The sequence below is a fragment of the Lactuca saligna genome, chromosome 5, assembly GCF_052625555.1.
Source record: "Lactuca saligna cultivar CGN05327 chromosome 5, ASM5262555v1, whole genome shotgun sequence".
Classification (NCBI taxonomy): Eukaryota; Viridiplantae; Streptophyta; class Magnoliopsida; order Asterales; family Asteraceae; genus Lactuca; species Lactuca saligna.
In genome coordinates this window covers 133,220,867-133,235,258 of record NC_136421.1, presented here as the reverse complement: position 1 = coordinate 133,235,258, position 14,392 = coordinate 133,220,867, and the positions used below count along the sequence as shown (strand labels likewise).

The window sequence follows — 14,392 nt, the reverse complement described above, 5'->3', positions numbered from 1 at the left end:
AAGTGTGTAGTGTGTTATGTGACACTCGGGCCCATGTTAGGTATGGCTGATTGTTTCTCTTTTAATCTTTTGTTTATATATGATTAATGAGAAGATATGGAAAATAAAATTTAGCAACATTAACATCAAGCAAGTATACAAGTCATACAACATCTTCTATAAATAAATCTTATAATCTAAAACTCTAAAAAAAAAAAAATACGGAAATATGGTTGATTTTTCGAGTGACTTATTTCAAACATGGATGGTGAACCTATTATAAGAGGCGGATCAATAGCTATTTGAATAGGGTAACCCTCGATCAAATGTGGTCCATAGTATATCTTTTTACATAGTTCAATTTGCATGTTTAATAGCACCGAAATGTGGTCCATAGAAGGTTTTCTATAACTTATTTCTTCTTGCCCTGTCTTTTGTTTGTGAAAACATCAAGCAATCTCAAACTAATAAATATATACATTAAAAAGTCAAAATACAAAAATAAACAAACTGTGGGAAATCATAACGTACTTTGGTACTTTACTCTGTTAATCATCAATATAACTAAAATATCTAGCTTGAAACTCATAAAAATTAATTTCTCTTTACTTACATTTATAAATTTATTTACACAAAATGGCAACAAATAATAATTTTTTACCCTAACATCAATGTTTTTGCCTTTATTGATAATAGCAAGAAATTGAAATAGAATACACTGAACATATTGATAGCAAAATGTGGAACACGTTTCACCAAAATAAATCACATTTAATGAGTCACACATATTTAAAATCACTTAAACATACAAATGTTTCACTGGTTTTGATCTTCAAAATGAAATCTCATGGTGTTTCCCCATTTGCCATTCTTAAATTCCAAACTTTAACACAATGTATGATCATTCCGGTTTGTCAATATAAAGACATTTATTTTAACACATCCACACTCACGATACGAAAAGACATAAATACCCTCATCATCTTCATCCTCTGTATCAAATATAAACCTAAAAAGCTTGTTAAGGCACTCGCATAACAAAACATAATTTTTTTTTTTCTGATCAAACTATTTATCAAGCCACAAAAAACCATTACCCAATTGTACAAAATTTGAAACGGATACGTTTTTTTCGGATCAAACTATTTATAATATAACATACAAATTTCCAAATTAAGCCACAAATAAGTGTATTGTAACACCAAATTTTTATCAATGCGCCAATTTTCTAAGGTGATTAAACATCCTGTTTCTGATCCACTGTCTGTCATTCGGAAGGTATGCCTGGATAGAGTGATCAAAACTGCAACCCCAAAATCAGTTAATAATTTACTAACAATCTTTTTGTGATTCCATCAATAATCCTTTTGTTTTTATCAATGATTTGGTAAGAATAAGAATGGAAACATACACTAAAGCACTCATGTCAGCAAGTCCATCTATGAAATTATAGAGATCTTCAATGTCATAAGTTATATTCCTCATGGCTGGACTTAATTCCCTCAGTTTCCTTTCATATAGTGCACAAATACCTGAAAATACCAAATAAGATTATATGTACTTTCTTACTAGTTATTTCTACAAACTAAAAGTGTGTGTTAATCATTCAGTTTCATCAAACAAACACATAGACAATAAATTATAAACCTTTTTTGCTCAAAGTGTAGTGCATAAACTATACATACCATCCATTGCTTGACTTATGGACTCATAATCCATGAATGTTCGGGTTGCTCTGTTTTGAGAAGTCTGCATGAGTATGATAGTGTGTCTGTTAGCCTGCATTTATAGAGGACAAAAACTCATCAGTGCACAAGTAATGAACAGACAAAATTAACTATCAGTCTCCATTTCAAAGCCCTAATTCCATCTCATAAACATTCAAAATCATATCAAGCTGAAACTGAAAGAGTAAAGTATACACAATTGAGCTGTAATCTAAGCCCACGACAACAAAAAATCTTTAATAAATCACTGGTTAGTAACCAAGTATTCATCTCGAAACACTCAACCTCCTCGTTTTTAGTATAAAGTGTCAGAAAAACCATGAAAGTAAAGTAACAACGAATTTATCTGTTAGGGTTTACAGAACTTCGATAATTAACCAAAAGTACCAAATGAAGAACAGGAGACCGGTTTCAGAATCAACGTATATCCTCAAGCTATCTATCAGAAACCAAATTAGTAGAAATAGAGAATCTTCGTTCGTTTGTAACGTGATTTTGATTATAAGCAACATGATTCTGAAAACTTGTTTAGATATTGAAGATGCGTATGAACATACTACATAATTTGAGAAGGAGACTGTATGTTTCTCACCATTAGAGATTCGCCGGGGACGTTGACCGGAGGTTAAACGACTTTCAGCTCAGTGCTTCTTCGTCTTTGTTTAAAAGGGAATTGTTTGGCATATGGTCTTGTAATATTCGGGTGCTGGGTCTTTTAGCTTTTGAGGAAGTTACAAACTTACCCTAGTGTTTGGATAAGTTTCAAATTGCCTGCCTTAGGTTTTGGAAATGCAATAGTTGGCATGATTCAAATAAGTTGTTAATGTGACATTTTGACCACCAAGTATCACTAATTTGCTTTTTAAGTTCCTATTAGTGAAACCCCTTGCCAAAGCCCAACACATAGCGGAAGCCAAAAGTAAGGGTGTTCAAATTATACGAACCTAAATATCAGTATTTTCAGATTAACCTAATTCATATTTTTGATATTTTTCAGGAAGGGTTATTGTCACTCTGGCCAAACTATCTTTCGTATATTGGTTTAAATGGTCCCTCGTGACTATTTTTTGCTTTTAAAGGGCTTATACTTGTAAATGACCGGTTAATATGGGACTTTAACCCACAATCGAAGGTAAAAGAACTTTTTGACTTGCCAACTAAGCAGCTCACTCAGCATTGAACTGGACTCGTGTACTCATCCTCCACCTAAGCATCCAACTAACCTTCATTAATTAGCCATTATGTCTACCAACCATCCAACAACCCGTAGAGGAGAAGGAAGAGTCGGTGGTGGGGGCATAAAGTCTTCTTCACAAATCTTTGGTGCTTAAGGTAGCAGAAATCGATACCTTTTTACCCTAATAAGCCAAACACGATTCCGACCAACACCCTAAAATCTATCAATGTCGACTCCACCACCTCCCTCACCTGACTCGATAAATTCTGGAGAGTTTGTTAACCTCAGCGACCTGCATTCGATTTTTTGCGACTGTGGAGACAAGATTGTTGCCAACCAAATCGAGATGCAGACGCTCAAAGATCAAGTGGGTAAAGATTTCATTGTGTGTCGTGTTGATCACATCAGTATGCATCACAAGTTGGAAGATCATGAGAGGAAGTTAAAAGTGATTGCTCTGGTGATGGGAGGCGTCATGGTGGCAATGCTTGGGATGATGATGATTGGGGTCAAAGTCCTTATGAAGATTGGATAAGATGCTTTGGGTACATTATGAAGCTAGGATAGTTATGGATTTTATGTTCTTAGTTTTTTTTTTTTTTTTTTTTTGTGTTTCATATATAACGATCATGTTAAAAGACCTATGTTAATGACAGGCATTTTGTTTGTATTTAAGTTTTTTAATGGAAAAGGACTTGAGTAACTCTCAGGCGTATTGTAGCATAGTACATTTGACCATTTTTAGTTTGGTTGTAAGATCATGCAAGAACAAGAATGATAACATATGTTGGGTTGTTGTACCCCACGTGCATTACACGGTGAGGGTATTTTTGTCATTTGATGCTTCTAACGGCTGTAAATAACCCTGGAAGACCATTTTGTTTTCTCTTTTTCAAAGCAACTGTGATCCTTCATTTTGTTTTCTCTTTTTCAAAGGAACTGTGGAGTGAGATTCAAAAATTCGCACATGAAGATTGTGTGTGGGTGTGGAAGTCCAGCAATAATTCGCACATCGAAGACTGTCAATAACCCTGGAAGACCATTTTATGCATGTCCAAACCAGGTAATTGTATTCATATGTTTAGAACCCTAGTTTGATGATCGGTTTTTTAATGTTACCTTAATTTCTGTTTTAGGGACCACGATCAGGTTTCATTTCTTGGGTGGATGAAATAAAATGCAACAATGAAGACATAATTTTAAGTGTACTCCTGAGGTTGAAGAAAAACCTGCAAGCAGAGGTGTTAAAGTTGAAGCTGCTTTTACTTTGTAGTTGGGTGTTTTTTTTTTGGGTTTAATCATTTATAAGTTGTAATCAAATGTACTTTAATCATTTATAAGTTATGTACTTGGATTGGTGAATTAAGAACTCTATGTAGTTATGTGATGGTTCATTGATGTGTTGTTGTGTCATTACCCTTAATCTAGTCAAATAAAAGCAAGTGTTAATGTTCTTGGGTTGCTTAATGTCATTACGTGTAATGTCTTGTGCTAATACCCTTACTTACAAGGACCACATTTTTGTCCATTAAGCACACAAATAGCACATGAAAATAATGGGAATTGACTGCATGCTAGGTGAAAAGTAATAGGAATCCGAAAGTCTTAAAGAACCAAAGCATGATAATATTACAAATCATTGTCAATGTAAACATACTAACTTCACACAAACAAGTAAATGTCAAACCAAACAAACAAGTACAACATAAAACCATTGTCAAACATACCCATAGGAAACCATCAAATTATACCTACTCATTAAGGTCTACCGGGTTTGCACTAGTTTCACCTTTCCCATCCTTGGTCTTAACCTTCTTTGCAAGTTTCTTTTTTATGATCCTCTCAGATTTTTTCCTTTTACCACCAATTTTTGGTCCACTCCTTCCTTCACCACCTCTAGTTGGTCCACTACTTCCTTCACCATCTTTACCCTTATCAATTGTTTTCCTTTTCTTGACCTTTAGTTTCATGCTTCTTTTCACCCTTGACCTTTCTACATGTGGCCTTTCAACTTTGGGACAAGTAACCTTGTTATGCCCTGATTGTCTACACACACTACACAAGATTATTTTCCATGCCTTAGACACAGTGTGCCTTGGAAGCTTTTCTGATGCACCTCTTCTTCTATTTACCTTTGGTCTACCTGGCATTCTTCTTTTCAATGGTGGTAAGAGTGGTATGCACTCAGTAACTGGCCACCTGTTGCTGCCATTCATCCCATGTATTTGGTATTTGTAAGTGTTCTTGTAGAAGGCAGCATACAACATTGGATCAACATAAGTGGCTACATCTCTATTCAAATATGATATAGTAGCTACTGAGTGCACACAACCATACCCATTAAGTTGCCATACTCTACAAGTACAATTCTTCTTGTCCAGGTCAACAGCATATGATTCTGCCAGGTTTCTGGTTTCAAATTGGTTAAGACCACTTGGTAAAACCTACCAATACCTATTAAACCTACCTTATTAGTTAGTATGTCACTTATATTAAAAGTGTAAAGACTAGAAAGTACCTTTGAGCTCTTTTTAATTTATTTAGTAGGAGTGTTATTGATGGGCAGGGTTTGTAATTAGGCCATGAACAACCTTTCATCTTCAAATTGTACAGCCTCTCCATAACATATAGTCTAATCTCCTCTAACATGGTGATGATTGGCTTTTTCCTTGCATCCCTGATGACACTGTTAAAGCTCTCAGACAATCTATTTTCCACTGCATCACACATCTTTCCTTCTTGAAAGAATGCTTTACTCCAAGATTTTGGGTTTGTTTCCATAAGGTAATCACAGGCTGCAAGATTAAGTACTTGAATCTCCTTCATGGAAGCATTGAATAAAGGCTCAGTGGATGCTTTGCTTGCCTTCCAAAACATGTTCTCATAGTGTACACCACGAAATCTTTTCCTAAAGTTGGCTACAATATGCCTTACACATTGCCTATGTTCAGCAATAAGAAGCACTTCCTTAACAGCCTCTAACAACCCCTACATAATAATAGTCATATTTTAAACATCATGTAACTTAATTGTGAAATATATAAAAGTTGTAAGTATATGACATACCTTGTGTTGATCTAACATTAATGATATACCAAAACCATCCTCTAGATGAAGGTCATCTTTTAGATTTTCCAAGAACCATTTCCAATTTGCTTTCTTTTCTACACATACAACTATACATGCAATTGGGAATATGTGATTATTAGCATCCCTTCCTACATGCTACAACAACAATTAGCTCTCCTGAACATAAAACCTTTAAGAAACACCCATCCAAATTTATAATTCTTCTGCAGCTCCCTCTCCACCCTTGCTTTAGGGCATCAAAACAAATGTAAAACTTGCTAAAATAAGTCTTACCATCTGGCATAGCATTGAGATCTATTTTGACTGTTAATCCATGATTTGATCTTCTTATCTCTTCACCATATGACCATAGCTTTGCATAGTGATCCACTAATGTTCCCTCAATCAACGCAATTGCATACTTCTTAGCTCTTCTACATTGTCCCATACTTACATCTATCCAAAATTTCTCTTTAACCTCATCCCTAATGAATCTAACACTAACTTTTTGTTTCTGTAAGAATTGGGTGGTGTAATGGGTACCTATCCAAGCATAGTTGACAATTGAACCTAATTTGAAGTTTCTTGCATAGTTATGCTCATTTATGAGACTCTTAATTTGGAAAGATTTTTCCTTACTCATCCAAGATTCCCACAATCTAAACTTGCAAGCACCGAAACAACATTTCACTAAAAGTCTCATGCTATCATTTTTCTTGTAGCATAACTGATAACCATTTGCAACAGCATAGTTACACAACATGTGTTTCAGTTGTTTAGGATTCACAAATCTCATACCTAATACAGGCTTTTGTTTTTTCAAATGAATATTATCATTATAAATAGCTTGCTCAATAGATATTACTTCATCATCGACTACATGCTCATATAGCTCTTCATGAGGAGGACTGTTAGGGGTAACTTGGTCATTTGGGCATAGTTTGCTTAAAAATTCATCATCTTTTGTCCTATTCATAGGAATACATTCATCATGTTCATTGTCAACTTCCAATTCAATGCCATCATCTTCCTTACCTTGCCAATCCTCTGTACTACCTTGCAGATCCTCCATATCACCTTGATCTTTCTCATCTTCTTTGTTAATGTCATCACCTTCCCCATCTTGCAACTCTTCCCTACTGCCTTGAAAATCCTCTGTAACAACTTGCCAACTATGACCCAACAGATCCTCAATTTCAATTCCATCATCCATATCCATACCACCATGCACTTCTTCACCAACTTCAATTCTATCAAACAATTCATATAATGAACTGCATATTTCGCCTTGCTCCTCAAGGATCCATTCATGTAAATTAACACCAAGATGGTCCATGTATACATTAATAACACTACCATAAGCATATCCTACTTCGATGAAGTCCATATAGTCTATACCAGTAGCTATTAACCTCAATCCATCAGGGAACACCACATCGTGCATGCAAAAGTAAACATTGATGCATACCTCATTATCGAATCTTTGAATGAACCCCACAAACTCGTTCTTGTCCATTCCAGCAAAATCGACATCATCGAACTTTTGTTCTACACCATCTGAGTAAAAAATAGCGGGGTACCTCAAAAAAAATTTGGCAAAATGGAGATCTATCTTCATGTAGACAGCCATAGGATTGATTATGTTGGCCGATTTCAGGGAGGAAGAGTTTAAGAAACATATTCGTGTCAATCATGGTTTGAAAAAAGTATACGAATGCAAATGGTAGCATAATAAATGAAAGGGATAGTTGAGAGGGTTTAAACGGATATAAGTTTCATTTAGTGACATAACACGTAGCAATGACCTGGCATATTTAATCTACTTGGCATCGAGGTGGAATAAGAAAACATCCTAGTCAGATGGGTGTGACCGGTTGCACCCTTCAAATCTAGAAATGTGACCTTTTAAACCATAAAATGACAAGTATAAGCTCTTTAAAAGCAAAAAATAGTCACGATGGACCATTTAAACCAATATACGAAAGATAGTTGGGACAGAGTGACAATAACCTTTTTCAGGAATATAGTTTTTACAAGGCTGTATAAGTTAGTATTCAAAATTATCAATATACTATTATTTTTTTAAATTGTTGATGTTATTTAATAATTATTATTTTTAATCAGTACTTAATAATTAACATTTCTATTGACTATGAAAAGTTAATTGTTTTTATCATATTCGTCCGATTTTTCTGGGTTGGTTAATAGTTATGTAATATTATTCCTATTAAAAAAACAAAAACAAAAAACAAAAAATAAAAAATAAAACCCTAAACAAAAATAGAATGTAAAGTTTTTAAATATATTTATTAATTTGTACACGGCTAATTGCTTAACCAGATAGTCGATTAGGTTTAGGTTCATGATAATTAACCTTCCGAAATATGATTTCAGTTTGGTTAACCAGCCACGAACACTCAAAAAAGTATTTATGGTTTTGAATGGGTTTTAGAGAAATACCCTTAAAGATACTCCTAATTCATTCTTGTTTGTTTCCTCCACACATGGGAACATTGATCCAATCCAAAACTCATCTCATATAAGACCATCAAACTAACATTTCATTATTGGCATCATACGTAAACCTAACTAAGCAGAAAGTCTCATACCTTATAAAGTTGTATGAAAAACATTGATATTAGTAGTCAAAAGAACCTTCACATTTCGGTAAGCATGATCTTACTAATGCTAGCTTTCGACCAAACTCCACCAGCGATGACAATACTAAACCATAAACCAAGTACACCATACATGTAGTTATAAGCCCAATACATTGGATCCCGATCATCAAAAAAAATAATGAAAAAATACAAGCCACCGCAAGGTTTAAAAAAACCTTTACAAAGCATCATCATGGAAAAACTATGGCAAAGCATGAAGCTGAAACTCAACAAGCAAAGGACATTCTTGGAGAGATTTCTCATACAGAGAGATATTTGAGAGAGATTTCACATACTTGGAGAGATTTGGGAGAGATTTGATATTCTTGGAGAGATTTCTAATACAGAGAGATATTTGAGAGAGATTTCACATACTTGGATAGATTTGGGAGAGATTTAACATTCTTGGAGAGATTTCTAATACAGAGAGATATTTGAGAGAGATTTCACATACTTGGAGAGATTTGGGAGAGATTCTTGATAAGAAGAGATAGAGTGAAAACGATTGAGAGAGGTTTCATGTGTGGCATTTGTGAGTGTACGACTTCGCAATGCAAGGTTCGTAAACCCTGTTAAGCCTTGTTTAAGGGTCTTACACACTCCCGATGAGTATGCAACATTGTTTTATCGGTTTGGGCTCACCACGTACCACAATTGTAGGTTAAGGATATCTAGATGTTCGCACTTTCTGCTTTATGATCTCTCATTAGAATAGAGAGTTTTGTAGAAGTTTCATAATGTAAATTCTAGTACCCACGGGAAAATTGAGTCAAACGGTTTGACTTGTTGACTTTAGTTGACTTTGACTTGACCGAAATTTGATGGTTGTCACAGGATTGGTAGAACTTTGTCTGCTATTCTCCCTTTATTTACGTTGTAGAAGCTTCAGTCTCCATTAAACGGCATAGGTTGTTCTTGATCTTCGCTCCATGCTTCCAAACATTCGACCCATGGAGGCGTCGGGCCATGAAAGGCCAGACGAGGGTCAGGATTTGGAATGGGAGCTACCGGGGGTAGGTTCTCAACCTCGGGTTTGGAGTTACCATCATCTATGAAGTCTTCATCGTAGTGATCATTCAAAGGAATTGGATGATCATTCTCTAGTTCTTCTCCAAACCATCCTGCAATGACTTCGTTTGGAAGGTACTGGTTGTCGTGGTGATGGAGTCCAACCATGTTATCTACGCGAGAATTGGGGTAAGAAAATAATTATTAGACGAACTATCTAGATAATTATTTAGAAAATCTTCATTAGTTACATCACTATTTGTGAAGTGCATACCAATTATATGTAATCGAAACAGGATAGGCCTTCGAATAAGTGACCTTAACTCCAAATTCACAAGGAATAGGGGTAAAGCAAAATTCTCACAGATTCTAAGTCTATAACATCCTAGTTACATATAACTTTAGTGTATCCACTTAGCAACTATCAACTTAGTAATGAAGATCCCTTTTAGTTCTCAAGTATAATGTACCTATAGTAACACCAAATACTCTTGTAGTATTTTATGTTTAATGTTATGTTCTACTGTTCTCATTGTGGTACTGTTGGAAAGATTTTAGACTTGTTGCAACCCCACAACTACACTTAGGCACATGCTAGTCAACCCTCGGATAATATAGTTGATCAGACTATATCTTCCCAGTTTTAACTATATGTCTCTAAGTCAACCTGTGTTGCCCAACAATTGTAATTCTTTTGTACTGTCCTAGTGACACTGATTTTAGTATGAATGCAAGCACGTATACTTAATTAAATATTTTATTATTTTAAGTACAAACTCTTGGTCAAAGTATTTTTAATCCCATTCTATTTATAGTCTGTATATCTTTTATGGGTTGATATACTTAATTCACTATAAACAATGCTCTTATACCAATCTGTCACACCCCAAAACCATGAACGACGGAAACTTTCTGGGGCGGAGGACGTCATGTACAGTATCACAACAATGAAAAGTAGTAAACAACCAACAACATCATCCATTGCATTAATAATATAATTTTAATACAAGTGTGTTCTATCAAATTATAATAAACACTAAAGTATAAATCAAAATGAAAGATGAGTCTTGAACGAGCTCCATCTTCTTTAAACCTTGCATCGGTACCTGTCTACTGTTGACCTGAGGATACAAGTTATTTTGAAAGAGAGTATCAGCTTTAAAGCTGGTGAGAGCATAAGCATTTTAGTGTCTTAATTTGTATGTAAGTACTTGTATGTATTTGAAATGTAAGTATTTGTACGTATATGAAATGTATGTATTTGCACGTATGTGAAATGTAAGTATGAAAACGTTTTGAACATCCTAGAGAGCCTTATGCTTCCTACTGAGGGTAGCCTTCTACCAAGGCATCTAGTGTCTGTGTGTGTGTCTCTTGTAAGAGTGTGTATTTTCCCAATCTAACTATCATTAACCAAAAATATAGTTTCTACATTACCGTGCATCGTGTGAATGTTCACGAAGTGAATGTAATGGGAAAATGAAATATTACTGTGGTGTAGTATCGAACTACAACCGTATTAATTACCTTAAGTCTATGGTAATTTTGTAAGTACTGTAGTATTTGTAATAAGTGACTACTTCTGTACTATTTTGCCTTATTTGAGGGATAAGGCATAATGTGATGACCAGATCCCAGGCTATACGCTTTCCTATCAAAGATATTTTGGGACCTATACACGACCCCTGCATATCTGCAAGCCGTGAACATCCACATTACTATGATCGCGTATACCCAATATAAGTATCACAATGCGTTGTGATTCAATGGTATAGTTAGATCCTGAAATCGTTCCATGCTATAGCACATAGTGATGTCAGTTCTATTATCGTATATGTAAACACACTCATGTAAGCGTAATCATCTAAAAGTATAGTAGTGTACTGTAATGTTCTGCGTGTGCTAGCTGTAATATGTGTTCTTCCTCTGTATAGCATGTATGTTTGTTTCTCTTCACTATGTATTATGTTTGTTTCTCATCACTATGTATTATGTTTGTTTCTCATCACTAAGTATTATGTTTGTTTCTCATCACTAAGTATTATGTTTATTTCTCATCACTATGTATTATGTTTGTTTCTCATCACTATGTATTATGTTTGTTTCTCATCATTAAGTATTATGTTCGCTTCTCATCACTATGTATTATATTTGCTTCTCATCACTATAAGGTATGACTCATGTATGAACTGATTCTTTGTATGATTCATTGTTCTAGTATTAGTAAAACCCTAAACTATGCCTATTGTAGCGTACTAGTAATATAACTTATACGTATGAACATGGAAGTATATCCTTGCTACCCAAGGGTACTGAATGAACTGGAAGAACCTTTATGACTATATATGTACACATGATATATAACTAATATTTAAACAACCTTCGGATGGATACCTGATACTCATCGGACCACATCCCAACGGTTAAAAGCAAATAGAGCGGATAGCCTTCCTAAGTCCTTTAAACATTTCTTATATAATTATACATATATAGGCATGCAATTGACAATATAAAAGCATAAAATAAGTCTGTAACACTTTTGAACATGATTCCTATCTAAGTAAAGGTTGACTTGATGTCAGCCTATAAAAATGGTTTGGAAGTATTTGTTTGAAAACACAGTTTAAGTATAACGAAAACATTTGTTTGAAACACAATTGTAAATGATTTCGAAATGACACATACAGTATATAAAGAACAGTTTAATAAGGAGTATTAAACATATAAAACGTTTATGAAAATCATTTAACGAAAACGGTGTGGTAAAACAGTTAATGTGTAGTAAATCATTTGAATGTTGCTTATTAATCACATGTGATTGATATAATAACTAGCATGATTCTACTTGTATCCCCCCCCCCCCTAAAACATTTAAAACATTGATTAAGGGGTATGAACTCACCTGTATCAAGTGGTTGGGATGAACGGAATGTATAGGATGCTAAGTGTCAAGTGAAGACTGGTACATACTCTATGAACCTATTTAACATATAATATAACATATATGTAACCAATTAGCCTTTAAACAACTAAATAACATGGTTAATACATCCTAAGACATGTTAAACACTTTATATAAGTGTTGTAAGTGCTATGGAGTGCACCTAAGTGTTGTAGGGCCAGGCTATTAGGTTTTAGGGTTCAAGGGAACCCCTAATATGAGTTTACTCCCCATAGACCGTATCCCATTGAGTTTACGGTCGTAAACTCTTGATTTACGGCCGTAAGCTCATAACCTTTTGACCATTTGTTGTTTTGAAGTCTTCTAAGCCAATCCAAGCATTCCTACTTCATGTTTAAGCCTTAGGAAGTGTTTTGTGGCATCAATACACTCCTAAATGGAGTTTACGGTCTATTGACCATTTCTCCATGAGTTTACTACCATAAAATCGTAAGGAAAATGGTTCTATGATGTTTTCAAGTCCTAAACACTTCAAGGAATAAATCTAGACTAGTTTCCTTAGCTTGTGAAGGGACTTGGGCCATTTTTACACACCTTAGGGGTGTTTACGATTTTGGGAGATCCCCAAACTGTAAAAACATATAAAAGGGGTCTTAAGGTGTTTTTCATGTGCCTAAACCATTAGGGAAGGGTTCCAAGTTAATACCCAAGGCCTAGGATAAGATAAAGCACACTTTGGCACCCTAAATAGGGTTTACGGTCCAAGGTGTTCGTGGACCATAAACACCTTTGATCCTGTTGTTCTTGGAGTGTTTTCTAGTCCTATATACTTTAGGATACGAGTATAGGTTAGTCTCATTGCAAGAGGAAGGGACTAGGGCACTCTTTGCCCCTTAAATAAGGGTTTACGGTCCAAGATGTTCTTGGGCCGTAAACTCTTTGATCTTGTGGGTTTCCTATGATTTCTAGTGTATTAGACACATAACACGCCTTATAATACAACTATGTGGAAGTACTCTAGTTGGAAATGGAACTAATGAATAATTATGGCTCAGAATCATATTTATACTCCTGGGGTTTTTGTCAGAAAATATTTTATTCAGGCATTGAACTCTAATATCAACGAGTTTTGGAATAACAGAGTTGCACAATACCCTAGTGCATCCTCTCTCCTGATATCTCATTAAATGTAAATCCTGAAATACTCAAACTTATACCAAAATTCTGAAAATTTACTGCAACTGCTCTAACTTCTATTGACTTGATATTGTTTGCACAGAATGGAAATTTCGGGTTGTCACAATGCTCCCACTAACATGATGATTATATCCGTTCTACCATAACATTTATGCTCCCACTAGGTTTGACACGTGTTTAGAAACCAGCTAAACTTCTAGAAACCAATAGTTATTGACTTCCGAAGTTCATTGTTTCTAATACTATATGCTTCGATAAGCCTTTATCTAAGCTTCTCAAAATCACACACCTTTCCTTAGACACCTCATATGTATTTCTAAACTAATTCAGAACTTATGTTACTAAGTCCTAAATGTTCAGACTAATTGCCAAATCTCACAATTCGAACTATGAAAAAGGATGTCGTAATCATAATCGAATTTGAGAATGTAACTTACATAGTTGCTATCTCCTTAAAATCTCTCTTAGTGAAAGTGTTTCCTCAAAATCATTTTCATGAAGGAGAGAAACCTTATGACACTTAGATTTTATGGTGTATGTGTTCCTATCCGTGTGAATTTTCCATAACCATAATCGAAAGATAATGTTTGTGACAAATTCAAACTCTTATGGACAGAACTTGTTCAGTCTTAATTTCTTGCCATCAAGGGTCCCACTATTGCTTCCAAGTTAT

The 14,392-nt window shown here is 34.8% G+C and overlaps 1 protein-coding gene across 1 annotated transcript; it reads right to left on the bottom strand.

Annotated features, from left to right (window-relative positions):
• Nucleotides 1-1,014: 1,014 nt before the first annotated feature.
• On the bottom strand, nucleotides 1,015-2,409 carry LOC144997196 (enhancer of rudimentary protein). The gene is made up of 4 exons (XM_078957049.1): nucleotides 2,299-2,409; nucleotides 1,665-1,758; nucleotides 1,391-1,511; nucleotides 1,015-1,282 (listed from the first exon to the last, which is right to left on the bottom strand). The coding sequence occupies exons 1-4, from the start codon at nucleotides 2,299-2,301 to the stop codon at nucleotides 1,192-1,194; spliced, it is 309 nt and encodes a 102-aa protein (XP_078813175.1). The 5' UTR covers nucleotides 2,302-2,409; the 3' UTR covers nucleotides 1,015-1,191.
• Nucleotides 2,410-14,392: the final 11,983 nt, after the last annotated feature.